This window comes from Neurospora tetrasperma (assembly GCF_000213175.1).
Source record: "Neurospora tetrasperma FGSC 2508 unplaced genomic scaffold NEUTE1scaffold_6, whole genome shotgun sequence".
NCBI lineage: Eukaryota > Fungi > Ascomycota > Sordariomycetes > Sordariales > Sordariaceae > Neurospora > Neurospora tetrasperma.
Window position 1 is genome coordinate 3,729,128 of NW_009799104.1, and position 26,411 is coordinate 3,755,538.

General features: G+C 52.9%; 9 protein-coding genes across 9 annotated transcripts; 2 read left to right on the forward strand and 7 right to left on the reverse strand.

Annotated features, from left to right (window-relative positions):
* Nucleotides 1–846: 846 nt before the first annotated feature.
* On the reverse strand, nt 847–3,145 carry NEUTE1DRAFT_69865 (iron-sulfur clusters transporter atm-1, mitochondrial; the record flags this gene model as incomplete). Its single annotated transcript, XM_009856496.1, has 1 exon — nt 847–3,145. One exon carries the CDS (start codon nt 3,143–3,145, stop codon nt 1,001–1,003), a length of 2,145 nt encoding a protein of 714 aa, XP_009854798.1.
* A 1,408-nt stretch (nt 3,146–4,553) lies between these two features.
* Nucleotides 4,554–7,384, reverse strand: NEUTE1DRAFT_125014 (uncharacterized protein; the record flags this gene model as incomplete). Its single annotated transcript, XM_009856497.1, has 3 exons — nt 4,554–6,682; nt 7,044–7,081; nt 7,236–7,384. The coding sequence occupies 3 exons, from the start codon at nt 7,382–7,384 to the stop codon at nt 4,554–4,556; spliced, it is 2,316 nt and encodes a 771-aa protein (XP_009854799.1).
* A 1,473-nt stretch (nt 7,385–8,857) lies between these two features.
* On the forward strand, nt 8,858–10,291 carry NEUTE1DRAFT_69871 (uncharacterized protein; the record flags this gene model as incomplete). The annotated part of the gene is made up of 1 exon (XM_009856498.1): nt 8,858–10,291. One exon carries the CDS (start codon nt 8,858–8,860, stop codon nt 10,229–10,231), a length of 1,374 nt encoding a protein of 457 aa, XP_009854800.1.
* A 576-nt stretch (nt 10,292–10,867) lies between these two features.
* NEUTE1DRAFT_132250 (uncharacterized protein) lies at nt 10,868–13,449 on the reverse strand (the record flags this gene model as incomplete). Its single annotated transcript, XM_009856499.1, has 1 exon — nt 10,868–13,449. One exon carries the CDS (start codon nt 13,447–13,449, stop codon nt 10,912–10,914), a length of 2,538 nt encoding a protein of 845 aa, XP_009854801.1.
* Nucleotides 13,450–13,835: 386 nt separating this feature from the next.
* NEUTE1DRAFT_48787 (uncharacterized protein) lies at nt 13,836–15,884 on the reverse strand (the record flags this gene model as incomplete). The annotated part of the gene is made up of 2 exons (XM_009855524.1): nt 13,836–14,865; nt 15,025–15,884. The coding sequence occupies 2 exons, from the start codon at nt 15,882–15,884 to the stop codon at nt 13,836–13,838; spliced, it is 1,890 nt and encodes a 629-aa protein (XP_009853826.1).
* A 694-nt stretch (nt 15,885–16,578) lies between these two features.
* NEUTE1DRAFT_141175 (uncharacterized protein) lies at nt 16,579–17,118 on the forward strand (the record flags this gene model as incomplete). The annotated part of the gene is made up of 2 exons (XM_009856500.1): nt 16,579–16,770; nt 17,074–17,118. 2 exons carry the CDS (start codon nt 16,579–16,581, stop codon nt 17,116–17,118), a joined length of 237 nt encoding a protein of 78 aa, XP_009854802.1.
* A 385-nt stretch (nt 17,119–17,503) lies between these two features.
* On the reverse strand, nt 17,504–18,490 carry NEUTE1DRAFT_104309 (uncharacterized protein; the record flags this gene model as incomplete). Its single annotated transcript, XM_009856501.1, has 3 exons — nt 17,504–17,533; nt 17,683–18,048; nt 18,359–18,490. 3 exons carry the CDS (start codon nt 18,488–18,490, stop codon nt 17,504–17,506), a joined length of 528 nt encoding a protein of 175 aa, XP_009854803.1.
* A 1,990-nt stretch (nt 18,491–20,480) lies between these two features.
* Nucleotides 20,481–20,761, reverse strand: NEUTE1DRAFT_118344 (uncharacterized protein; the record flags this gene model as incomplete). The annotated part of the gene is made up of 1 exon (XM_009856502.1): nt 20,481–20,761. One exon carries the CDS (start codon nt 20,743–20,745, stop codon nt 20,506–20,508), a length of 240 nt encoding a protein of 79 aa, XP_009854804.1.
* Nucleotides 20,762–25,114: 4,353 nt separating this feature from the next.
* Nucleotides 25,115–26,020, reverse strand: NEUTE1DRAFT_141177 (uncharacterized protein; the record flags this gene model as incomplete). The annotated part of the gene is made up of 2 exons (XM_009856503.1): nt 25,115–25,756; nt 25,841–26,020. 2 exons carry the CDS (start codon nt 26,018–26,020, stop codon nt 25,115–25,117), a joined length of 822 nt encoding a protein of 273 aa, XP_009854805.1.
* Nucleotides 26,021–26,411: the final 391 nt, after the last annotated feature.

The following is a 26,411-nucleotide window of genomic DNA, read 5'->3' on the forward strand; positions in this document are numbered from 1 at the left end:
GATATCGAAACAAGGGTGAGAAAGACCATAGCTAAACACTCAAGTGTAAAAAAGAAGAATCGAGCAAGCAAGCAAAACGTGAGAGTGAGAGACACTGACTGCAACAACTACCAGGACTACCTACCTACCCTCAATACTCCCGTGCAAACCAAGATCATGAGCACATAGAGCTAGCCATGACAACATCCACCCTTCCTTCCCTCACTTCCTTCTCCCCATCTACCAACATTCAACCAACATTCAACCAACATTCAACCAACATTCAACCAACATTCAACCAACATTCAACCAACCGACCCACCAATTAACCAGATTAACACATCCCATGGAGCACGGCCCAAAACCAATACGACGGGTGCAGTCGGTGTACCAAGTAAGCGAGATCAGAGGTTCAATAAACAAACCTACCCACCTTACAAACCTCAAAAAGGTCTTGGCGCTGCGTCTATAAATGAATGATCAATATCTACCTACTATGTAATATAAACCGTAAGCGACGTAGATTAGCCGACTGGAACCGAGCGGTAATGGCGCCTGATGGCCTGTCGAGCTTTAGTGCTTCAAAGTACTTACCTGCACAGACTGGATTTCTTGGGCCATTTGGCTGATGATTGATGGTTGATGGTTGATGTCCGACGGTGACACTGGGTCCTTCGAGGTAAATCTGACCGGTACGATGCTCGTCGTGGATGACCTGACTGAGATCGATGAAGATTTCTCCGGGCGTGGTTGACAGGACTATGTTGTGACCACAGGCGGAAAAGCAGGGCCCAGAAGGTCGAAAGACTGCATCAGTTCAAAATAGTTGTGTTCTCACCTGATCAACACACTTTGCCAAGAAAAAAAAAAGGTATCAAAAGTCGATTTTGAACTCCTCCAGACCAAAACTATATATGTATGTGTGTAGGTATGTCCAAGAGTTCTATGCAAGAAAAAGTGCCCCATCTATATATCTCATCTCCTCTCCTCTCCCCTCCACCCCCTTTCCCATTTCCCCCCATTACGCCGTCTTCTTCTCAACCACTTCCTTCTCCCCCTTCTTGACCTCCCCCTCCTCCGTCATCAACATCTCCTGCGCCCTCCACAACTGCGCATACACGCCATTCCTTTCCATCAACTCCCGATGCGTGCCCTGCTCCGCCACCCTCCCTTCCTTCAACACAATAATCAAATCCGAATCATAAATCGTCCTCAACCGATGCGCCACAAACAGACTCGTCTTCTTCTCCCCCTTTTGGCCCAAACCCTTAAGAATGGCATTGATATTCTCCATCAGCGCCTGCTCCGTATGCGTATCCAGCGCACTCGTCGCCTCGTCAAAGAACAACAGCGGTGGGTCCTTTAAGATGAGACGCGAAACAGCCAATCGTTGCTTCTCGCCGCCGGAAATCATTAGTCCACGCTCGCCCACCTTGGTGTTGTACCCGTCTCGCCAGGAAATGATTTTCTCGTGGATGTGCGCGGCCTTGGCGGCTTCGATGACTTGCTCCGGTGTGGCGGATAGGTTGCCGTAGCGGATGTTGTGCTCGACTGTGTCGTTGAAGAGGGGCGTGTCCTGCGGGACGACGCCGATGGCTCTACGGAGAGACTCCAAGGTGACGGAGCGGATGTCTTGGCCGTCAATGTAGATGGCGCCCTTTTGGGGGTCGTAGAACCTGAACAGCAGACGGAGAAGGGTGGACTTGCCGCACCCGGAAGGCCCGACGATGGCGACCTTTTTGCCGGCGGGGATGGTGAGACTTAGATCGCGCAGGATGGGCGACTCGGGGTGGTAGCCGAAGGTGACGTTCTTGAACTCGATCTCGCCGCCGCGGGTGAGAGCGAGGGGCTTGGCGTTGGGTTGCTCCTTGATGGTCACGTTGACTTTTTGAAGGTTGAAGAGGGTTTCCATGTCGAGGAGGGACTGGCGCAATTCGCGGTAGACGGAACCGAGGAAGTTGAGCGGGACGGAAAGCTGGAAGACGAGCTGGTTGATCAAGACCAGGTCGCCGACGGTGAGCTGGCCGGTAGCGACGCCGTGGGCGCCCATGTACATCATGACCGTCAAGGCGGAGGAGAAGATGATGTTTTGACCCGAGTTGAGAAAGGCGAGTGAAGTGGCGACCTTGATGCTGTTCTTCTCGTATTGGGCGAGGGCCTTGTCGTAGCGGCCGACCTCGTAGGCTTCGTTGTTGAAGTACTTGACGGCTTCGTAGTTGATGAGGGAATCGACAGCAATGGTCGAGGCCTTGTTGTCTGCCGCGTTGGCTTGGCGACGGAACTTTGTGCGCCAGGCTGTCGTGAGAATGGTGAAGGCCGTGTAGCTGACCATGGTCAGGGCCGTAAGAGCGGCATACTGCCAGCCAAAGTTGTAGGTCAAAATACCGCAGACCATGCTGATTTCCAGGGCGGTCGGGACAATGTGGAATACCATGCTGGTCAAGAGGAAGCTGATGCCCTTGGTACCACGGTCGATAGCCCTGGTCAAACCACCCGTCTGCTTGGACAGATGGAAGCTCAGATCCAGATTTAACAGATGCTCAAAGGTGTTCCTCGCAACCTTGCGAATGGCCTTTTGCGCCACCGACGCAAAGACGGCATTCCTCAATTCCTGCGAAACCACAGCGCCTACCCTAGCCGCACCGTAACCCAGGATCATGGCGCCCGCCACGGCCGTGACAGACCCGCCCGTTGTAGAAAAGTCAATGTTGAGCGAGTCGACAATCTCGCGGAAGTAGAAGGGCACCTGGACGTTGAGCACCTTGCCACCGACGAGCAAGCCGATAGCTAGCAGTACTCGTGCCTTGTCGCCCCAGCTGCCCTTGGGCCACAGGTATTTGGACATTTCCTTCATGATGGCCCAATCGGCCTTGCGCTGTTCCTGCGCGGTTTTATCAATGGCGGCGAGGGGATCGGAAGGGCCTCGACCGGTGGTCTTGGGTACGGTGGAAAGTGCGGGTTTCGGTTCATCTTTGGCGCTGCCATTGGGCGCAAAGAGGCGGGGGGAGGATGTGGTGAAGGAAGCTCGGAGGTTGGCAATCGTGGGTGTCGCGTGGATGGAGGAGAGTCGGGGTGCCCAGAGACGGGGGCCGCGGAGGAGGGCGGAGGTGCCGTGGGCTCGATGAAGGCTGGTAGCCATGGTGCTGAGCTTTATAGACGGCGCCATGGTTGTTGCTGTGTGTGCCCCGGGAGCATTGGCTGCTCCTCGAGGGGGTTGTGGTGGTGATCCGTATAAGTCAGTCGGAGATGTGTATGTGAGACGGAGAGGGGAATTCGCGCCAGCTCTTATAGAGAGCCCATGCCGAGGTGGTCGTGGATTGGCAATGGGTGGTGGAGGAGGTGGGAGGTAGGTATCGGTGACTCGGTGAAGGGATATAAAAGAGATGGTATTGTGAGATTGAACGATTACCTTTACCCCCCGTGCAACAACATCACCAAGTAAACCGCCGAGGCTTCGTACTTCGGAGCTTCACAATGTCGCGATTGTGGGGCATCCACAATGATGCAATCAGCCTGAGCAATGGGCATCTTTAGCCTGCCGCGGGTGCCGCCGCAAGCATGTCACAGGGCAAACACAGGGACCAGCTGTGCACAGACCCGGCTGGACTTCAGGGTTCTCAATGCCCTAACATTTTTGTGGAGATTGGACCAATTACACGCAGCCGGCCGGCATCTAGTAAAGTTCCGTCTAGGGTCTTCGGCATCCCTCCGGCAGTCCGGCCGCAACGCCGTATCTATGGCCGGCACAAAAAACACTAGTCCCGGTATAAATGCCGAGACTAGAAAGTACTTCTACTCCGACCGGTAGTCAGACAGCAATTATCACTTTGCGTTCTTGACTTTATCAGCCTCACTCATCAACTTACTCGTATACCGCCTTTTAGTTCTTGTGAATTTCTTCCTATTCTCTTCTTCTTCCACATCTAAGTCTAGAGTACCTTAGAAGAACGTGACATGACATGTCTAGGCAATCATGCCAAAGCTACCTAAGAAAAGGAGTGTGCTAAGAAAGACCGACGACACCAAGGGGGGCATGAACTCTTCATCACCCCTCCAATAGTGAATAAAACCAAACAACAACGCCTCGCAATGCCAAAATAAAACAAACCGAACAAAAAAGGAAATCGGGCGCATAGTTCCCCATGCAAAAGACAAAGCCATGCAAAAGAATAGCCAATGCCGTCTCGCCAATGTGATGTGAAATGCTGAATGAATGCCGTGAAGCGAAATCCAACTCTGGAGGTCCAACTCCCCTCCCCCGTCAAGTGACTCCAGCCAGCCCTCAAGCAAGCAAAAAGCGACAAAAACGGACCCAGCTCTAGCTCTAGCTCTAGGTGGTGAAACCGCAATGCAATGCAATGCTCCAGATGTTTCTCTCTCTCTCTCTCTCTTTTCTTACCTCCCTCTGTGTCGCTCCTTTTTACTCATCTTTCGTCTTCCATCTACCCATCTCTGATCCTCTCTCTCGCCTTCTTTTTCTTTTCTCTCCGCCTCCTTTTCACTTCCCGTCTTCTTTTTCTTCTTCTCTCACACTCCCTCCCATCTCCTCCCTCCTCCACGGAAAAAGACCTCCCCTAAAAAGTCTCCGTCTCATCATAATACGTCTTCAACGCCAACTTGCTGCTCAACTCAGCCGCAACTGCCAACCCTTCATACGCCTTCTCCACCGTCCTCACGCCCACGCCCGGAACCGTCGTCAACTCGCCGAGACTCCTTACTTTCCCGCTCGGTCCCTGCGTATCATCCAAATGATCCACCAGATCCTGGGCGCGCTTCTGTCCGAATCCACTAAGGGACTTGATTAGCTCGGTATCGCGCGAGTTGACAATATCCAGCAACTGCTTCGTTCTCGGGCTCGGTTCTTGCGAGGACTGTTGTTCCGGATCCGAATTGGAAGCAGAGCGATCATCGTAATCGGAGCCCGTGTCGGTCGTCGTGTTGCTGTACAACTGCTGTCTCGACCTGCTAGAAATGCCTACGCCTAGCGTAGCACTGCGGCCTCGGGACTTCAACAGTCTCCTCCTCCTCGCTTCTGCTTCTTCGGGTGTCTCTTCCACGTCGGCTTCCATGTCATCATCAAGATCCTCCTCCTCCACTTCCGCGTCAGTCGAAGAAATGCCCGTCATGGCTGTTCGTCGTCCGCTGGTGACACTCGCGCTCCTGCTTTGCTGTATCGCATTTCCAACTCGGTTACCTTGTCGTGAACCAGCCTCTTCATCCCTCAATTGCGCACCAACTTCGTAGTCCTCCCTACTAATCTTGCCCAGCTTCAACTTGAGTTTCTCAATCTTGCCCACCAACTTCCTTTGCCCAGGGAAGAATCCTAGCGCATCTTCGTACATCCCCAACGCCTCTTCCAACTGGCCCGCCTCTTTTGCCTTTCTGGCCTCTAGCAATAACTGCAACCCCGCACTTTTCTCGTCCCTTCCGCCGCGTCCCCGTCGCGAACTAGATCGTGAAGTACTCATGCTCTGCTCTTCGATCCTCCTCTCCAGCGCCTCCAATCTTCTCTGCACCTCCTCGCTAATCCGCGGCTCCGACGACTTGGGCCGCTGCTGCTCGCTCCCCGGGGGGTGGTGGTTATCCGATCTGGGCGTAGAAGGGGTCGGTGTCTGCGGGGCGAGGGCAGCGGCGGCTGCTGCGCGGGCCGCCAAGATCTCGGCGACCTTTTTCTCGACCATGGCTTCGATCTGGGCTGCTGAGAGGGTAAGGATGGGCGTGTTGTCTACTGATTTGCTTGTTTGCTGTGGGGGCTGGATGGAGCCCGAGGAGCTACTGTTCTGGCGAGAAACACCTGCGGAAACCGAGCCGGGCAGCGGAAGCCCCGTAGGCCGCGCGAGTTTCGACGCGCCGGTGCCGATGAGTCCGGAGCGGAGAGCCGATGTTTCGGTGCTTGAAGAAGAAGCGGTAGTGGTGTCGGTCATGGAGCGCCGAGAGGCTAGTCCTCCCGACAAAGAAAGAGGCTGGCGGATCTGCGACGTGTTGGCTTGTGGCGGGCCGGCGAGTCGTGAAGAGCTGCCGCCGCCCATGGACGCGGTGGCTTTGTGTGCTGAAGCGCGGTCGGCGTACACGTTGAAGAGCTTGGAGGGCTTTTCGATCTTTTCGATGACTGCTCCCGAGGCGGCGGCGCGGTCGATGCTGGAGCGGGCTAGAGCGGGCGCACTGCCTGTGTACGAGTTCTGAGTGCCTAGGCCGATCGGCCGCAATGGCTGGCGAGGGGCCAGAACGCCATTAGTTAGACCGCTGAACGAGGTCGAGCTGTGCGAGCGGTGCGGCTGCTTGTAGACGACTTCGTTTTCAATCTCGCGAACTTCGATGCGCTTGGCGCGGGACGAGACGTTCAGACTGCTCAACGTGTCGAGGTGGTAGGAGCGCATCGGGGCCAAATTGAGAATCATGATGGTGATGCCGTTGTTCTGGCCCAGACTGAGAATGCGCGTCATTTTGGATTCACGGTAGGGAATGCGCTTGTCGCCGCGTGAGATGGCGTCAATACATTGCGACAAAACGAACAAGGACTTGTTGATGGCGGCCGACTCGATCATGCGGTCCCTGTTGTTGTCGGTCCTTCTGTTGTCTTCGGAGCCCGCCAAGTCGATGGCCGACGCCGTGCTTTCCAACACCATGTCGCCTGTTGTTTGTGTGACCTTGACGCGAAGAATGGCGTGACTGCGAGAGCTGTGGGCGTTGAGCTTGGTGGCGGCTGTGACGCGGTTGTTGTTGGCTTCGACGTAGAGCCTTTCGAAATCCGTCACGTCGTCGCAGGGCCGTTCCGTCAGCCCGACCACGAATGTCTTTCCCTCCTTTTCTCGTAGGGGCAAGCCCATCGGGGTGCGCATCTCGGGCGGTTCGAGCAGGTCGTATACCTTGTCGTTGTAGATTTCGTAGTACGAGAGGTGGACGTCGACTGTGGTCTCGCCGTTGGAGTCCTTTTCGATCTTCTTGCCGCGCCGGAACACGTTGCTCAATAGTCGAGGAATGAGACCGCGTTCGTCCATCTTCATGCCACCACGCATCGTGTGCGTTTTGCCTGTGCCGGTCACACCATAGGCGAATATTGTCACGTCGAGGCCTTGGAAGAGGGCCTTGATGTGAGGGTAGACTGCGTGTTGTTGTCAGTGATGGGGCAGTCCTTCGTTGGGACCCCAGCCACACAGTCGGTGAAGAGAGAGAGAGGGAGATGATGATGCCTACCTTCAGCATTGAAGAGGTCCTCCTGGGAACATGATTGGTCGTAGACGCTGTTGAAAACATACGAGAACTCTTCGGTTTCGTTTTTTGGGTTGGGGATCTTGACGATGGTGAAGGGCTTGCCTTCGTCGGTGCTGGCGGCGCGTACAATGACATCCTTGTCCAGCTCTTTCTTTAGCAGCGGACGTATCCTGGCGACGACACGGACGGACATGGTTCGGTTGTCGGCCGGTGTCGCGATGACAGAAAGATACTAGAATGAAAGGGGGGAAGGGGAAGGGGAAGGGGGAGGGGAAGGGGGAGTAGGTTAGAGGTAGGGATGGGGACAACAAAGATAGGACGACGGCTCCCGAAAAGGATACATCAAATGAAAAGGGGAGGAAAAGGATAAGGTAGGTAGGAATAGTGAATGGGATGGGATGGGATGGGATATGGAATGGGGACCCCAATGAGTTGGTTGTAGTGTAGTGTGGTGTAGACGTGTAGTGTGATGTGTGATGTGTGATGTGTGTGTGTACAAGTAAAGAGACAGAAAAAGCAAAACTGAAAAGAGTGAAAAAAAAGGATGGGGTTGGGCAATGGCCTCTTCACTTTCCTTCAGTTCTCCTCCTCCGCCTCCAGCCTCCAGTTAGTTGACAGTTCAGTTGACCCTCTCCGCCTTGTGACCAGGGCAGGGATCAGAATCCAAGTGATCGGACGGGAAGAGTGGAATAAAAGGAGACGGACGGTCAACAAATGGCCGATCGATGATCTGATAGGTATTGTTGGGCCGGGCAGGGTCCCCAAGTGAGGGGGTGCAGTGGACAAGCAAACTGACACAATGTCGAGTAGCAATTGGCTTCTCTCCCGTCGTAGTCTGCACGGGATGCGGCAAGCAGAGTGTCAGCACGTTGCCGTCGCCAGGGCTTCCCACTTGTCTGTCTGATGAACAACCAAGTGTGTGTGTGTGGATGGATGGAGTCGGGACTCGGGATGTGAGCCAACAGGGGACCATTTCAGTTAACCGAGCAACGGGGAACCTGAAGGGGACAACGGGGGGGGGGGGAACAACGCACCCGAACTACAAGCAATTGGCTCTCAGCGGGCCTCTTGTCAACAGCTTGTCCCGCTAGTGAGACACTGGAATGACTGGGCAATGCAGTATTGCTGCACTAACTGTGGGCTATTGTGGGGTGCAGCCGATGGGATCGCTGCTGTGATCTGGCTGCAGTGAGCTGTTGCTGTTGTGGCTGCCATTTTACAGTGCTTGCAGCGGGAGCAATGGAATGTGCTGGCGGCAGGCAGGAACCATTTCCCGTGGAAGAGGAAGAGCGGAGATGGTCTGTGCACTTTTAAACCAAGGCTTATCGATAGCGGCCGGCTACCTTCCCCACGGCGGCGACCAAGTCTTCAAGGGAATGAATGGAATTTCTCGGACAAGGAAATCGCGACATTGGACGAATCCAAGGTGGTCCGTGTCCCTCAACTGAAGCTAAGGAAATATTCCAATTGGCGTCATTACATGGATTTGGATTGTTTCTTGTACGGGTCCTGTTTCAATCTTTCGTGCTCAGCTCAACCTCCAGCTCCAAATTCAAAGCTCCAAAGCTCCAAACCTCCACCATCCTCCCCGACCTCAAACCTCGAACCTGGGCCCCATCTCACACCACCAAACAACCGGGCCCTATAATCGAAAGGCGACCACAATATGCGCGGCCAGTCTCCCCTGGTCAGGGCGGCGCGGACTGCGCGACTGACTAGAACCTCGACGACGACAACGACGACGACACCTCTTCTACTAAACACCAGAACCAACAACTTCGTCTGCTGGCAATGTCGCTCCATCCAGATCAGCGCCAAGCCCGCCACCGACTCCCGCCCCGCCCCCGACGTCTTCGATGCCCTCCCCGGCGGCCCGCGTGACACTGCCGACGCCCGTTTCGAAGTCATTGGCGCTCCCGCCTCTCTCCTCTCCGTCACCTTGTCCGCCTCCCAACGTCTCTACACTCGTCGCGGCACCCTCGTCTCCGTCGCCGGCAAGGTCGAAAACGCCCAATCGACCCTCTCCGTCCTCTCCCCTCTGCCGCGCGCCTTCCTCGGTGTTCCCTTCCTCTACCAGCGCATCTCCTCAACCACCCCGATCACGGCCCTAATAGGCACCAAGTCGCCCAACACCAGCTTCTCGGTCCTCCACCTCGACGGAACCACCGATTACATGGTCGCCCAGCGCAACGCCCTTTTGGCTTGGACAGGCCACACCATCCGCGTCTCGCCGCGCATCCAACACGGTCTGGCCCCCGCCAACTGGGGCGCCACCCACGTTACCGGTCGCGGCCTCGTCGCTTTGGCCGCCCCAGGCCAGATCTACGAGTTGACCATAGCCGAAGGCGAGGAACTCACCCTCCACCCTTCCCACGTGGTCGCTTACTCCGTCACCCGCAACCCGCCTCTGCCGTTCCGCTTCAAGAGCACCCGACTCAACCTACAAGTCCCCGCTGTCCCGCACTACATCAGCAACGCCGCTTCCAGGCTCGTGCCCGCCAAGGTCTCCGAGTTCTTTGCCCAGATGAGGGATACCCAGTTCTACACCATCCTCGCAAGGATACTATACGGCCTCAAGACGGCGACGAGGAGGACGATCTGGGGCGATAGACTGTTTTTGCAGTTCCGCGGCCCGACGAATATCCTCATGTCTAGCAGGGGCGTGCGCGTCTCGGACGTATTAAGCAGAGAGGATGTCAACGAAATTGCCGACACGGAAGCGGGGGTGGTTGGCAAGGCTTTGGGAACTTCTAGGATTGAGAAGGAGAAGGCCAAGGCCAAGGCGAAGGCGAAGGCTTTGGAACAAAAGAAGACGGAGACTCCTCCCCTGGTGGCTGAGATTGCGGTGGCTGGTGAGAAGGTTGACTTTGCTGAGGAGGCCAAGATTCCTGCTGAGAAGGTTATTGAGGACGTTACGGGTGAGGAGAAGGAGGGTGAAGCTGCTGAGACCAAGCCTGTCAAGTTGAGGGATGCGAGCGTGGGGAAGGATGCGAAGGCCACGCTTGAGGAGTCCAAGGACTTGAACCAGTTTGTGCGGTGAGCGGTTGATTGTAGATTGTAGGTTGGCTGCAGGGGATGTAATTTTCTTTTCTTCGTCTTCTTCCTTTTTCTTTGTGTTGTAACGATAGAACCAATGTGCATGGGTATTCATGAAGAAGGAAGGCATGGGCATGGGGCAATCCATGGCATGAGAACGCTAAAAGGTGTGGATGTGGGAGGGAGGGAGGGAGGGAGTGGAATGAAAAAAAGAAAGAACTTGTTTTGAAGCTCGGTGTTCAACATGCTTTTATGCTTGAATTGCCTATAGATGTCGTGCCATGCGGCCAGATCTACCATCCGCCAGAACCTACCTCCCTAAATCTATCCACGAAAAAGCACTCATGGATTAACCCAAAATATCAAACTTTGTCAAGAATCCAAGATGACAAACACGTTCAAAGCTCTCCTCCACCCGCCACGAGCCTCCTATGTCTCGCCCCGTTGACACCAAAGGGCCCTATACCCGCCTCAACTTTCCAAGCCCCAACAACTGTCAAAATAAGATCTGAACGATTCCATGCTCCCTAGAACCGACAATACTGGTATACACCTCCAGCTAGGTAGGTAAGGTACCTCGGGTGATCACGCAGAACCCCTTCGACCACGCTACCCCCAAAACGACATGGGGCGGTTATTTCCAGGTAACTGGAGATGCGCGATAGATGTAGCGCACAGCTCACGTCAACTGTAAAGCGCCCTTGTTCGTGGGGGGTACATGCCCCTGAAGCCATTGGTAGAAAGATCAATGTTTTTCGAGGGGCGTGGTGCCGTCGTCTTCTTTTCAGGTTTGCTTTCTTTTAGTAGTGTAGGGATATTGGGCGCAATAAGTAGTGATAACTCTCTGGCTGTCAAGTCAAGATAGTCGGGTATAGGCTTGCTGCGTCTGAAGTTAACAGGGAGCTTTAACCAGCTGTTTCGTTCGTAGAAGCTCGTCGAGATGGCGTTTTCGTCCTTGTTCAAGTTGTTTGTTTGTTGAGTAGTGTCCTGGGTGGTCAGGGTGTCTTCTTTGGTGCTGGGCAGTGCCGTCTTAGGCACGGTGCCGAGGTAGTGCACTTCTGTGTCGCTGTCTGTGTCTCCCAGATCCTCTCCTGGCTGCCATATCTCGTGGTCTTGGTTCTCCTTCTTTATCTTTGTTGCAGAAACTTCCGAGGAAAAAGGTGAAAGAGATAATGACGAAGGAGAAGGGCATAACGAACATGCCGCATCTTCTATATCCACCACCTTTTGCTTTTGCAACTTGCCCACTTTCATCTTTTTCAACGCTTGCCTGTCCTGCTCTTTCTTGGTTGCCTCATTTCCTACCACCATCCCTTCCTTTCTTGCGATTTCCAGCCCTTCCGCATACGCTCTGCACGTGGCTTGGATGGGACACAAGTGGCACAAGGGCGTTTTCGGCGCCGCGAGACAGACAGCTGCGCCCAGTTCCATGAGCGCTTGACCCCAGCGTCCCGGCCGGTCACTGAGAGGCGGTGGCCCTCTGTTTCTTCTTCTGTCTTCCCCATCAACCACGCTTTCTCCCTCGTTCATATTTTTTCGGGTTCTCTTCTTGCTTATCCCTAACCGCTTCGCCTTGGCCTCCTCCTTGGCCTCCACTCCGTCCCAGGCCACTTGCTCCACCAACCTCCTCGCCGCTTCCCAAATCAACTCCCGGGTTCCCTTCTTATTCGCGTCTGCTCTAATTCCCAGTTGCCGGGCCAGGACGCGGGTGACGTCCCAGATTACCATTGGCTCTGCTCGCCCAAAGACTACAGCAGCCACCACACCAGCCGTATGCGGCCCGACGCCCGATAGGTTTTGGAGCTTCTCAACCGTCGTCGGCAACCGAATAGTCTCGATACATCTGTAACTCTTCCCTTCGCAAACCTGTCTCGCCGCCTTGTGTAAACGTGTAGCGCGGATGTCGTCTGATAATTCCTCCACCTCTTCCTCTTTCGCCTTGGCCAAATCCTCCATCGTTGGAAAAGCCTTTATCCACCGGTTATATTGCGTTGTGATGTTCTGTATCGCCTGCTCCTGGTCCGTCTCACGGAAAATTTGGCGCAAAATTTCGGAGAGGAGAGTTTCGTAAAAACGTTGCGCGATGGTGGACCGGAGGGATTGGAGAGTTTGGGCTTGCTTTTGGGATTTGGCTTTGGCTTCGGCTTCGACTTTTGCTTGAGCGTGGGCGCGGGCTCTCGCTTCAGCTTCAGCTTGGGCTTGCTGTTTTTGTGCCTCAGCTTCGGCTTGGGCGCGGAGAATTGAGGCAGCTAGGTTGGGGAAGAGGAGGACTGATTCCGGGATCGGTGGGGAAGCTTTCACCTTGGGACCCACAAGCGAGTCTGATGTCGGCTGAAAGCTGGAAGTAGGGGGCTTGGAAGCGGAAGCGGAAGCGGGAGCAGAAGTGGTGGTGATTGTGATGGAGGGAGAAGGGATACCGCTGGCAGGGCAAAGCAACGGACTGGCATCAACCCAAGCCTTCCGCCACGGCATTTGGCGAGCTGCACAGTATGTGTCGAACCAAGTGAGGAGGGCATCGCGGTGCTTGCGGGCTGCAGCTGTGGATTTCCCCGTAGAACAAGAGTTCGAACTTCCTGGGAAGGATAGGAGGAGGGGATTGTGGTAGCTATGTCGATGAGGTTGGTCTGGCGGGAGTGGGTAGGTGTGGATATCGCTATGGGCTCGAGGAGAACTGGAGGAGAAGATTTGGGCGATGATCTGTTTAGTTGGCAACACTGTGGTGGTTTCGGGCCTCATCCCAGTTGTTGTCGTGGTGCTTGCGGTAGTATTCGCCCGGCCAGTCTTGGTCTTTTGGCGTTTGCGGGTTCCCAAACTCATGGACTCGAAGGCGGTGTCGGAGTCGGAGTCTGAGTCTTCGTCTGATTTTGTCCGGGGCTCGTCCTCTTGAAACTCCGGCTTGCGCTTGGTGATGGTTCGTGGGCAATTTGGTCCAAATTTATTGGCATGGTTCGAGCCATGATGGGGCCCGAACTTGATGACAGCAATCCCCTCTTCTTGCACATCAGCGTCCTCTTCTTCCAAATGAGCGTCCTCGAAGATGACCTCCATCCCGTCGTCCTCAAAGATCACCTCCATTCCGTTGTCCTCTCGAACGAAAGCGGGCAGATCCGAGAGACTAAAGGAGTCATGTTCGGGCTTGATGGGAATTGACACGCCATCTTCTTGCTTGATGGTCGTGATACTCCCAGATTGGGCTGCCGTTGCCGTTGATGTATGGGTCATGGCGGTTTGAACGGTGACGGCATGGGTGCTTGGACGCCTGTTCTCGTCCATGATCATGGGCCCCAACGGGATTCAACGTCCTCTTCTGGTTGCGTTCCGCCGGTGTGGTCAAGTTGCGTGTGAGTGTCCAACTTGGTCCGAATTTGGTGAAGCGGTGAACGCGTTGCATTTTGCGAGAATCGCGTCTCGGCAAAGTTGCTATGCACGTCTAACCCTAACCCCATATCGCTCTTGATGATGATGGTTCGACTGCCAGAAGAAAATGGAAGGAACAAAAGATGCGTTTCGTTGTTTTTGAAGGAAAGTGCATACGTGGGGTGTCCAAAGAGTCCGTCCTCTGTCAAGGGGGTCTATGACTGCCTTATCCTGAACCCCCAGCCAGATCTCTACCTTCTTTCCTTGATCAACTCCCAACACTTCTTCATTCCCGTCCCCATGTTTTCTCCCTCAATCTCCTCCATCGTCGCCCACCGCTTCGTCTTCGCGTTACCCTCCACTCCCTCGCTCCCGACTTCATCCCCATCTGTAAGGTCAATCGCCCAGACATGCATCGCCAACTTGAAATGCGAAAATGTCCACGGCACCGTCCCCAATTCTTCCTCGTTCTCCCTCCAACTTCTCACTCCCACCTCTTCCAACACCTCCTTCAAAACTATGCGCACCTTGTCCTTCTTGATTGTCGCAGACCCATCGTTCCATGTCAAATCAGCAGGCAAAGTATGGCTGGGAAGCTCCCACATGCCCGCCAGCAGACCCTTGGCCGGCCGCTTATGGATCAGGTAGCGGCCGTCGGATGGACGTCGGATTGCTACCACCAGACACTCTTCCTCGCGCGGCTTCTTCGTCTTGGCTTTCGTGTAGGGATACTTTGAGCAGTGAGAGGTGATGACTTCCATGGCGGCTGAAGATGGCTCTGTTCGGTCGGAGTCCTCTGCTGCTTCTTTCTTGCGGCGCATACCTGAGGCTATGAACTTGTCAAAGAACGCGGACACCTCGCCTTGCTTCTTCCGCTTCTTCGTTCTAACATCACTCTCCTGCTTGTCAGACTCTTCCGCTTCGGGTGGGGGACATAGCGTGCAGGAATCTTCAATGTCCACCACTCTCTTCCTCGCCGTCACTTTTCTCTCCGGCATCAGTCCCTTTTGGGTCGCGATATCCACCCCCTCTTGATAAGCCCTGCAAGTTTCCTTGACAGGACATAGTCCACACTTGGGTTTCGCTGGCCCTGGTAAACAGACAGTAGCTCCAAGTTCCATTAGCCCCTGACCCCATCTGCCCGGCCTGTCACTGACCGGCGGCTCCTTTCCCTCCCGCTCCTCTTCGGTGGCATCAGTGCCGTCCCAAGCAACAGCCTCAACTAGCCGCTTAGCAGCCTCCCACACCACCTCCAGCACCTCCTTGCTCTTGACATCCCCTCTGATTCCCAACTGCCTCGTCAACACCCTGATAACATTCCCATCAACCATTGGCTCCGCGCGACCGTACACGATGGACGCAACGGCGCCAGCTGTGTACCGCCCCACGCCCGGCAGCTGCACCAACTTGTCCACCGTATGCGGGAGCAACCCGTCATACCCACCTTCTTCGGGGGGCGGACAGACCAGTTGAGCAAGTGCATGAAGGCGGGTGGCGCGCGAGTAGTAGCCGAGGCCCTTCCAGAGGGAGAGAACTTCCTCTGGCTGGGCGGCTGCTAGAGACTGCATGGTCGGGAGGGCGGCTAGCCATTTGTTGTAATATGCAATGACGGTCGATACTCGGGTCTGCTGTAACATGGTCTCGGAAAGCAACACCTCGTAGGCCCGCTGGGCTACAGTTTCTTTCAGTTCTTGGGGAGAGACGCCGGACGAGGAGGAGGAGACAAGGGAGGTGGTGTCGATCCATGGTTTTCGCCACGGCATTTGCCGAGAGGAAGAGACGGAGTCGAACCAGGTAAGGAGATCATCACGATTTGTACGAGCAGTGGGGGTAGAGAGTAGGAGAGGATTATGGTAGGTTAATGGATGAAGATGGGATGGATGGCATGGGGTTTCGTTTCCTTGAGGGAGGGGGCAGTCGAAAATCTGAGCGATCAGGGCGTGGATTAAGGCAGCTGTTGCTTTGGGTTTGGCTGCTGTTATTGCGAGAGTGGCCGTAGTAACTGAAGTGGAGGTGCTGGCGGTGGTGGTAGCTGATGCTTTCGTTCTTGTCGTCACCGTCTTCGTCGTTACTGTCTTGACGGTCGTGCTCCTCGTCTTCCTAACCACTCGCGAAGCTTTTCCACCCGCAGTCTTCAGACGTTTGTTCGGCCTGACATCCGAGTCAAACTCACTTTCGTTAATGTCAGAAAGGGCGGAGGAGTTCGAGTCTGAGTCGGCATGCTCTGGCGCAGTGTAATGGCCCAGAGGATCGACCTTTGCGTCCGCGATTCGAGCACTGCGACGCCTTGTCTCGGCCATTTTCTTGCCCAAACAAAAACTTTGATACCTTCAATTCTGATATCCAATATTATTTTGTGTTCTGCGGCAAGTATTGTTGAATCATAGGCGAGTGTCCAACCTTGATTCTCTCCAACCGCGTTTGTTGTTTTGGTGAAGAAAATTGCGTCTTGGCGATATGCCAAGCAGCCATGAGCCAATGCAAGTCTTGGAAGTAGCACATAGTCAACCCTAACCCCCATTATCCCAAGTTTCCCACTGTTTACCACCCCTTTCCTTTGATGTCACGACACCAGAGAAGACGTCGCATCCAGGTCGATTTTGACTGAAGAATAGCTCAAGTACAATTGTAACTCATTGGTCTGCCATTTGCCGAGCCCACATGGCACAACACACGGCCTGAACCGAGAACAGTGGGTGGTAGGTAGCATTCGGGGATATCAGCCGGCTGGAAACGAGACCGGGCCGCCGGATTTCATCTCGATCCTTGTCTTTGTACATTTTCCAAATTAATGCACTCCATTCCGGCCCTGACTTTATGCTCAAGCTGATCCCAACAACGTGTCTGGAAATTTCCTGTCGGGTGAGTTCCTGGACCAGGATATAAAATCATCTCTCCTCCCTCCCTTTTGCATGGTACACATGTTACTCTCCCACACACAATTCTTTTTCAACCACGCCATCAATCATCAATACCTCTACCTAGAAAAACACAATGCGCACTTTCACCCTCTTCGCTTCTTTATTGACGCTAATCAGCAGCGCCGTCGTCAAAGCAGCAGATTACGGCCCCTGCCCCTACAACGAAAACGAAAATTGCTGGGAAATCATGGACAACACCGCTTGCTTCTTGAACCCGACAAGCACGGAGCAGATCTTTGCTTGTATCTCTGGTGGGAAGGAGGGTGTACGTTCACTTACGAACCTTACCTACCTCTACATATCCGAATTTCGTGGATACTACCAAGAGAAGAAGATCGTTCAGGACTGAACGTTTGCTAACTATATGCAACTCTTTGTTTTTTTTTGGGTGTAGGTCTGCGCATGCTACGGCTGTCTCGGATATACACCTGTTACGGAGTTGATTCGGAAGGAGGATGCTTGTCGGTTGGTGGTCCCTTCCCTGCTGTCCTGTGAGAGAATTTTGGGGGGAAGTGATATAGAGGCTAGGAAGGGGAAGTGCTGATTGTTGACGATGGGATTGACTTAGGGGCGTGAATACCGATCCGCCGATGCCGGCCCCGACGAGTGTTGAGAGAGTTAGGAGGGTAATTTGGGCGTAGAGCAGGAGTGTGAAGCAGGATGTGACCGGTTGCAGAATGGGGCTGGATGTCCGTGAATGGCTGAAGTTTTTGACGGAGCTGTGTGTCAGTGTGTGTGTGTAAAGTAACGCGGGCAGTGACGTTCGAAAGGACTTTCTTGCCATTGACACGGGACAAAGATCAGCTGAGGAAGAGTACCTGGTACGCATTACAGGATGAAAAGGAAGGAAGGAACCGAAGGGAATGTACCTTCTTAAGACAGAATATTGAAGATGAAGAAGCTAAAGACCAAACGAGTTACCACCAAAAAGTATACCATACTCCATGGAAAGCCAATCCCCCTGCCCCCAGCCCTCTGAGTGCCGATTCTCCTGCCACTTAATCCTGTCTTTGGCCGTCAATGTTTACCTACTTTGAGTGCCATGTACATGTTCCTTCCGAATGTGTCTCATGAGGTTATCCTCGCGCGTGAACATCCTGCTCGCATCAGAAAACTTGCAATTCTGAACGGGACAGGGCCAACCTGTTGCGTTTGAGAGGAAAGGCTCCCCGGTTACATCCAAAGTAGCCATGCTCCTCGTCGCATTTGACTGATGCTTCCGCGTATTCTGGTGGCGCTTAAAGTCCCGCTTGGTGTTGGAAGAGAACGAGCAGGGCTGGCAGGTATACCGGCGGCCGTGAGTGCTTGGGATGTTCACCATATCAACTTCGGAAGGACGAGCTGCCACTGAGGGAGAAGGGGACTTGGCCTGAGACAGTAGTGGGCTAAAGACCTGGGCATTGTTGGCTGTGTTAAAGTCCGGCTGTTCGATGACACCGTTCCTGTTCAACAAGTCGTCGCCGTCGCCGCCTTCGTACAACCCCGTTTCACCGGTAGCATCGGGATATGCACGGTGCCCCTGGTCTTGGGGAGTGTTTAGACCCTGCAAACGGTCGTTAGACATGAAAATGTTCTTTGGAAGACGGAGGTTTGTGTTCTTTGACATGGTAACTGCTACGTACCTCCGGGTTGAAGCCCTGGAAGTCCAAGGTATTGGTAAGGTCTGGCTCGGCGGACAATACACCAACCGCAGCCTGTGCGTTTATGTAAGGATTCTAGAGTAAACGAGGGTGAGCGGGGACGTCGATACAAACGGTATGTAGGGGTAACTGATGGAGAAACACCAAGCTCGGATAAAGGAAACCCATATGAAGCCGGGACAAGATACGACAATAAAGACTTGAAAGCCGTACAAACCAAGCAGTTGTCTCCATCAAAAGACTGACGTTGGCCGGTAGGGGCTGAATTTCCTGCTCATCTGGCCATAAAACCATGTCGTCCCCATGTGCACCATCCGCATGGCGATATGGGAGGATATCCGTCATGACTGTGATAAGTGGAAGATACTGGGCCCAATGACGTCTTAGGGTGGTAGTAATGGAAGGTAATGGAGTGAGAATGCTATATAAGGGAATGATGCTGGTAGTTTCCTGGAGCAGCTAATGTCGCATATGAGGGAGTGAGGTAGTGAGTCCTGGCATTGCACGCCGGAATCTGCTCTGTCTTTATACCTACGCTAGACACTTTGTTGGGAGTGCGTTCTGCAACGCAAACATATCTCCTAGAGATAGGTAGGCACCTGATACAACCACTCGAAGATGTACCTAAAGAGGCCATCACCAAAGTTTAGCTGACCGAGTCTGCTGGTGTGGCTCTTGAATCAAAAAGAATCGTGCTCCTGTAATGAAAGCTGGGAGGCTCCTTTGGGTTTAGGGCTGTCTAAAAGTACGTATAGCTGCGGCACAAACTGGTGGAGAACGGGGAAATGGTTTCGCAGAAACGGCTCGCAATTCAAGTCCGTCATTGGCTGAGAACCCATACCTCTACCCAATACTACCTAACCATCATGCACAATGCCAAGAAACGCCATTCGAATCGTATTTGTGAGTGAAAGGGCTCATTGGAAAGGGGTGTGGCAGCTGCACGAGCGAGAGTGAGTGTGAAGATACGGCTGTAGTTGAAACCAAGTGAGTGGTCCAAAAATCAGGAACATCTCGAAAATGCCATCGGTGGCTGCTTCCAAGTACCTGTTCGGGTGTCGGGAGGGTTTGTTTAATGGGTTGTCCCATTGTGACAGGCCCAAAACTCATAAGAAATGAAAAATGCCATTGGCGAGCAAATGTGAAGGTAGAATCACCTCAGAATTGACTACCTCAGTCACCTTTCAAATATCAGTCCGAGAATTGTATCACAAGCAAGCCAAGAGCTCTTTTTCCTGTTGTCATGCGGCTTTCCCTTTCTTCCAGGAGTTCCTGCCTTCCTGGTGTTGCAATGGGAGGCTGGGCGCCAAGACGTCTTCTACCGTGTGGCTAAAGATCCGGAAATGCCATGCCTAACCAAATTCAGAAGTGTAAGTGTTTGTTTGCACAGCCCCCCTTGCGAGGCTCGTCGTCCTCCAATTGTAATTGAGCTGATGGACGGCACTTTCTCGGTTGACATACACTAGATGCCTCGCGACTAACTTTCTGAAGTGGGAGTCGGTTCATTAGGAAAGGGGTGTAAATAAACCAGAGGTGAATTGCCATGTTTTCTCACCTCGATTTTTCCCCCAGACCCCCCAGGACGTATGCACTAACAATTACCACTGCAAGCCATCGTGCAGTTAGCGACTCGACACGATTCGAGGCAAACAAGCTCCGTCATGCATCCATTCATCGACACATCGTAGGTAGGTAACATGTAGCAAAAAGATGAAGAAGAAAGCCATAGATAATAGTTTAAGATGGATCAGATGAAGAGAATTGCATGATGATGAAAGGTATCGCTAGTGTTGTGCTGGGGATGGAAGTCGGGTCAAGCTGAGCGAGTGCAGTAGGACTCGAAAAGCCACTAACCCACACCTTTCACAACAGCCACACCAATCGCGCGCTGACATTCCAGCATATCTTCTCTGATCCTTTTCAGCCTGCCTTAAGCGCAAGACTCTGCTAGAGCCTGTTAGTAACATTATTCTTGCATGGACTTACGCACCGCCACATCTAAGGAAACAGGATCACACGTTGCATCAGGCCGTTGGGCGCCTAACGAAATGAAATGAATTCTTGCATGCACCAGCTTCCATCAGATTTCTTTCCACTTGTCCTTTTCTCCAACTCTTGTGCCAGAAAAGGGCAGCAAATGCTCACGTCTTGACCATCTTCTATTGACTCCAACACGATGGCTCGATCAAGGAGGCTTGACGAAGGCTTGCATAATCGAGAGTTAATCACCGTCGGGCTGCTCCCAGCAATCACCACCAAAATCCCGACATCGACAGAACTGAGCCGCGCGACCGCCCAAGTGGAGAGCCTTGGGACCAACAACAGCCGCGATCATGACGGCAAGCGATAATCGAGGAACATTATGACGACAAGTACGTAATAATCGAGGATGTGAACCTCTCGATGCCATCGACGTCCTCGACACCCGCTTCGAATTCCCTTCGTCGCTTCCTACGCGATTTCGTCCATGAATAATATACGAGAAATACCGTGAACCAAGGGAAGAGATGGAACAGAAAGGGAGTATTCGAAGCTGCGGAAACGGAGACGCGCATAGGGAGAAAGAGGAGGATAGAGACAATGAACACAGACAATTCCATATTTCGACGACTCAAACCGTCCCTTTTCTGCCAGCGTAACATGGTGCCAATCAACATATCGATTCGCAACACTCAACCATCGCAAGAACAAATGCATGTGCCTCTCCTGCCATCAACGGCCGGCTGCCGAAACAGACCTCTTCCTGCTCAGGGCTATGGAGTGTACGACGAAGAAATAAGAGGCGACGGTCGTGCCAGTGTCGGACCGAGTCATGGCCCGAACCAGAAGTCTCCAGTTCGGGAAGGAGTGTACCCCTGAGTCTGGCATGCAACAGCAACGCGCCGGTGCGGAGAGGGTCGGGGAGGCGCATGTCGTAGGCCAACCAGGGGTTCTCCGGCGTGTAGACAACAAGCCTTGAGGTTATGAAGAAGACGAAAATGACATTACGTAGTACGGCTGACAAACAGTGGAAGGAGGTAGGCGTCTCGGCTAGATTCAGTTGCCTACCTAGGTACTCAGGGACATGTACTCTCACGATGTGATTAGCGCCAGTCGGCCAGTCCGTAGCGAGGCGCCGGCCCTGCCTGCGCCGGCAGACTTTTTGTTCCATGCGACGGCGTGACTTACGTTGCTCATCGGAACGTGTTGCAATCTCTGTCAGCATGGCTCGCCTCCGCCATAGATCATGGACCGACATCAACAACGATCTGGTTGCGTTGGTGCGACGTTTGTTTCCTCGACGACAGATGTCAAACCTTGGATCGACAGGGAAATGACGGTGTGTGCGTTCAGCCTCATTGCATTTTTGGGGGCGTTACATTTGACTTGATCGCACATGAATGCGTGGATAATCAGTTGGTTTGGGGTTACCTACACTCCAGTCGACCTACACGAGGTTCCAGAAGATAACGGGTCGAGTACTAGTAGGCACTTCTACTGCTTATACGGGTCAATTTGCTATCAATGTGACCCAGCGATGACTGTGAATTGGCCGCATTGGGTAAATGGTTTTGGTAGGGTAGTAGAGGTAATGATCAGATGGGCTCCGGCTGTTTCCAAATGCTTTCTAGTATACGCACGATGCATCGAGGCTCACTTGCACCAACTCATCAGTCTGAAATCTTTGGCCAACATCAGTGAGGCTGGAGATGACCTGGCTCAATTGGAGATGGCCTCAGTCTAAGTGTCCATTCACATATAAAAATAGTCTCGGACACCGGTGTGATGTCGGTCCGAAACAAGCGCAAGGAGAAAACAGTCAGGTAATTCACAGGGCTCTGGTCTCGAGCGGCATGGAATACATTGACTCCTTCTCACATGACGTGTCAACGTTCTAGTGCTCAAGACTCCACCACAAGCAGCCGGGCCGGGCTACCCCCTGAACTCCCCGCACTTGCCAGGAACTAATCCCCCGAAAATCCAAACCGTTCAAGGGAATCGCCCAAGCGCGGAATTCCACCATCCGGCAGGCGTTTCTGACCATCGGCTTCGCCTGCCAACTTTGCTCCTTCTCGACCAACACCAAGCGCGACTACACCCGACACCTTGCAACTCGCAAACATCGAAACAATGTAAAACTCGGCCTTGAGGGCATGAATAAAAGGCCGATTGGTTTCCTCTGTCCCGTTCCGGATTGCAAGTATAGTGCTAGTGCTGCGACAGGAGAGATGATGTTTTCTCGAGAGGACAACCTTTGGCGACACATCCGCCAGGTTCACAAGATCAAGAAGCAGAGGTAGGTGATGATGCATGCCACTAGGAGTTGCTGGGAATTGTCTGTTCCTGCATCGGCCGGCTGCACAAGCAAAGCAAATCCCGTCGGCAATCCCTACCGCATTGCCGACTCGGTACAAGATCCGTTCCCCCCTGATGTCTGGGTGTCCATGTTCCTGTTGGGTCCCCCTTTTTCGGTGTCGGGTACCGAGGTACAAGGGAGTGCCATGTGCGGAGATATGGATCGGGCTTTGTGACTGGACGGGACGTGCAATGGCGGGATGCAGTGGACCTGATCTGCCGCGTCAGAGCTCTCGGTGCGAGCCGTGCAGAACCGTTGGCTGGTACCTGTCTAGTGTACCTATATGATCATCCCTTTATTAACGGTGTAAATAGTTCATACTGTTGTACTAAGCCAAACTTTGAAGAACCTGCAGTACTTGGTGACTTTCTGATGCAGCTAAGTAGCGCTACAGGAGCCAGCGCCTCCTCAAGGTAAATTAGTCGATTCAGTTTTCCCCCCGACTTCTCCTAGATGTAGAAAGTGGATATGATGAAGCCAAAGATTTGCTAAACTTGGACTTGGCATTAGATTGAACTCCTTGCAGCGTTAACGGAATACTGTGTAGTACCCGCACCCCTCCCCCAGAGGGCAATTCTTGCCCCTGCTACGCAGGTAGCATTCGATAATCTCCGATACCCAGCTCGCATCCCGCTACATACCTCCGTTGTCACGGGGTGGTAGTTGACATGCCTATACACCAAATGTGCACTTCGTATTCTGCCTCGCAAGCAGAATTACGTCTATCTCTTATCGGATAGTTTGGTGGACCTGGCCATAGTGCACGCCTAGCCTGTCATATCCATCTTCCATTTTACAGGTGGATGAAAGGCTACCTACCTTAGGTACCTTGGGTATATTCCGCTGGGAATTCTACACTTTTTATTCCTGACCAAAAGACCACACTATCCCGAAAGTCATCACTTCTCGCTTGGACTGTGCGAGGGAAATAATGCTCCATCATGTTAAGCAGTTATGAATGTGACCACAAGTGGTGTATGGTAGGTAGGTAGGTACTGCTACAACCCATCCAAGGACTCCACTGCTCGGATTCGGATTGTAAATATTCATTGTAACACGACTGCCCGAGAAAGCTTGATTGACAAGACGGAACCACATCAGATAGCACACAACGTTGATATTCGGGGTGTATGTGGGAGAGGGCGTATGTAGTGTGCTGCTGCAGTTCTATGCTACTATGTATTTTCAAGATGTTTCCACTAGTGTGCTTAGCTAGCGTATTTCATAGTGGACCCAAAATGTCAAGCGTCTGTCCTTGCCTAATTACACTAAAGGAAAAGTGGGATATACAATTGACCAATCAATGGTGTTAGGTGCCTGATTGTTTCGCAGCAACGGCGGCGCCTGTACAGTACAGTCACAGTCGGTGTGTTTTAGAAGGACTGGTTGCTGCTCGCGGTTCGCAGGCTTTCCTTGTCATTGCGACCCTTGCTCTGTTGCCTTACGCCCCAGACAGATTTCTCTCGAGGTGACGCTGATGATCGCGGTTCCATGTCTTCGGCGAGACCCGGCCTTCGTTGCGGATGGAGCGGCTGCCGTCAACACTGATGTTGGAAACGAAATCTGCCTTGCGGTCTACCCTATGGACTAGCCGGGTGCTTCACAGGGTTGTATCGATCCGAAACACAGGAGGTCTGCAAGAACATTCGGATCTCAAGAGAAGAGGAGGAAGTAAACACAGTTACAAAGACCATTGAAGCGGTTTTTGTTTATAGAAAAAAGAAAGAAAGAAAAGAAGACATACCCAACCCATTTGTTCCGGGCCTTCAAGGTTCATCGTTGTGGTTGCGTCCGCCGTTGTCTGTTGCGAACCAACTCTGGTGTTGAGGCCGCCGCTAATTACCCATGTGTTGATCGCCATTTTACCACCTTCCTTATCCAGCTAGATGCATCGTTTCGGATCTCAGCTCTGGGGCTGGCCAGACTCGCACCCCTTCCAAAGAGAGCGGGTTTTCACCATACAGAGTCGATCGCGAACGGAGCCGGGTGATCGCTGCAGCGCGCGGTCTACATCCGAAGGTCTTGTTCGTTTCGTTCAGTTCCAAAGATCCAAAATGTCAAAGGTCGGTTGTCCGGTCGGGGTGGCGGGGTGTGCACAGCTGTCTATCCCCCAATATCGAAAATGATAGTTTTTGAGTTTAGGTAGGTAAGAACTGGCTCTCCAGGCTTGGCGGTAAGCGCCTATCGTGGCTCGCCCCTGAATCAGCAATGAGATAGTGGCCGCCTGTTAGTGCACCATCTAAGCGACCCCGCGCTGATAGGTACGGTAATGTCAATTGTGGGATGCATTTAATGTTCCGTGATATAGGTAGAGCAGACAGGGAAAGTATTAACCAACGCTCTAAGTACAATTTCCAATTCTCGTAACAACATGTGCGTAATGATATCGTCTGATCACTTAACAAAAGAAATACGGATACAGGTAGCTGAAAAAGGTGCAGGCAAGAGAGGAGAGAATGACAACCGGGAGGGGGGATAAGTAAAGACAACATAAGAGCATACAGCGTAGAAAAAGACAGTATAAAAGACATTACAAACCAATTGTATGGTGATTAAACAATGGAAAGGAACCATCCAAATTCCCCACAATGCCCATATACCTGTATCTAGGCATCGTAGAACTCTTTCGCTCCTCACGCTGTCGACCTGATGGGATGCGCAGTCTTCATATGCCTCCACAAGTTGTCATCGCGAGTAAAAGTCTTCCCGCCTTCACGAGAGTATTCGCAACCCTGCGCCAGGCAGTGGAATCCCGGGACGGCGGCACCACTTCCGCTCCCGCTCCCGCTGCCGACGCTGGTCTTCTTCTGATGTTTCTTGGTTGTGAGATGGCGCTCGTGGTCCCGTTTTGTCTGGGAAGAGGTACCACAGTCGGTGCAGTGATAGCGAGCAGTCCCACGGGTGTTGGGGCTGCGACCTTCATTGTCTGGTGGAGATGGGGTAAGGGATGCGCGGGATGAGGAAGGCATGCTGTCGGGGTCAATAGAAGATGGTTCCAGGTCCTGGATGGTGTAAGGCCCTAGGGACATAGAGTTGACGGTATGAAGAGGGGCCGGAGGCGAAGGCTGAGACGGCATGTCGTAATGGGCGGCAGTGTTAAGGACGGGGATGATGTTTCCATCCACACCCTCAAAAGATTGCATAACTCCCTCGTCCTGAAGGCCCTGGAAGTGGCCGGTAGTGGGAGGGAAGTGCTGAGACCAGTTATAACCAGATAAGCCTTCCACTACGAACGGTGGAGAGTCCATATACGTGTAAGAATTGGCGATAGGGTACTACGCTGGATGTGTTAGCAGCGGTCAACATGCACGTGGGTACCTTGGTAAGTTGTTTGAAAATGGAAAGACCAATGAACGTACAGAGCTAGTGATATCGAGCTCTTGGTTGGTAGATTCGTGTGACTGTCCAAGGTCGTTGGATAATGCTTCGCTACTGTGATATCCATCGTCGGCAAAGCCCAAAAGAGGGTTGTCGACATTGGAGATGTCATTGTCTGTGACGGGTAAAGGATGATGCAAATCGAAGTGGTTGTAATCCATGATGGCTTATCCAAACAGCTGAGTGTAGGTAGGAATAAAGTGAAATTGGGTATCGGATCCGCTCTTTAGCGGGGATGTGTGCTGTTAAGTTTCTAGGTAGTGAGCTTCTTGATGGTGTTTGGACGACGTGCAAGCAGGACTTAGAAGCTTGTCCTTTATAGAAGGCCATCTTTTGTCTGACTAGGGGGAGAAAAAGAGAGGCCAGAATCTAATAAGGGGTGTAGTAGACATTCTTCCTAACACATCGATGGATGTCGTTCTATCGTCGGATAATCATAGATAGCAGTGAGGAACGGTCCGTCTGGACCTGCGACTGTGTGATGAAATTGAATTGCGCGGGCGGAACGGTGGTACGGGTGGGGATGGTCATCCAACAGTGGAGAGTACCTAC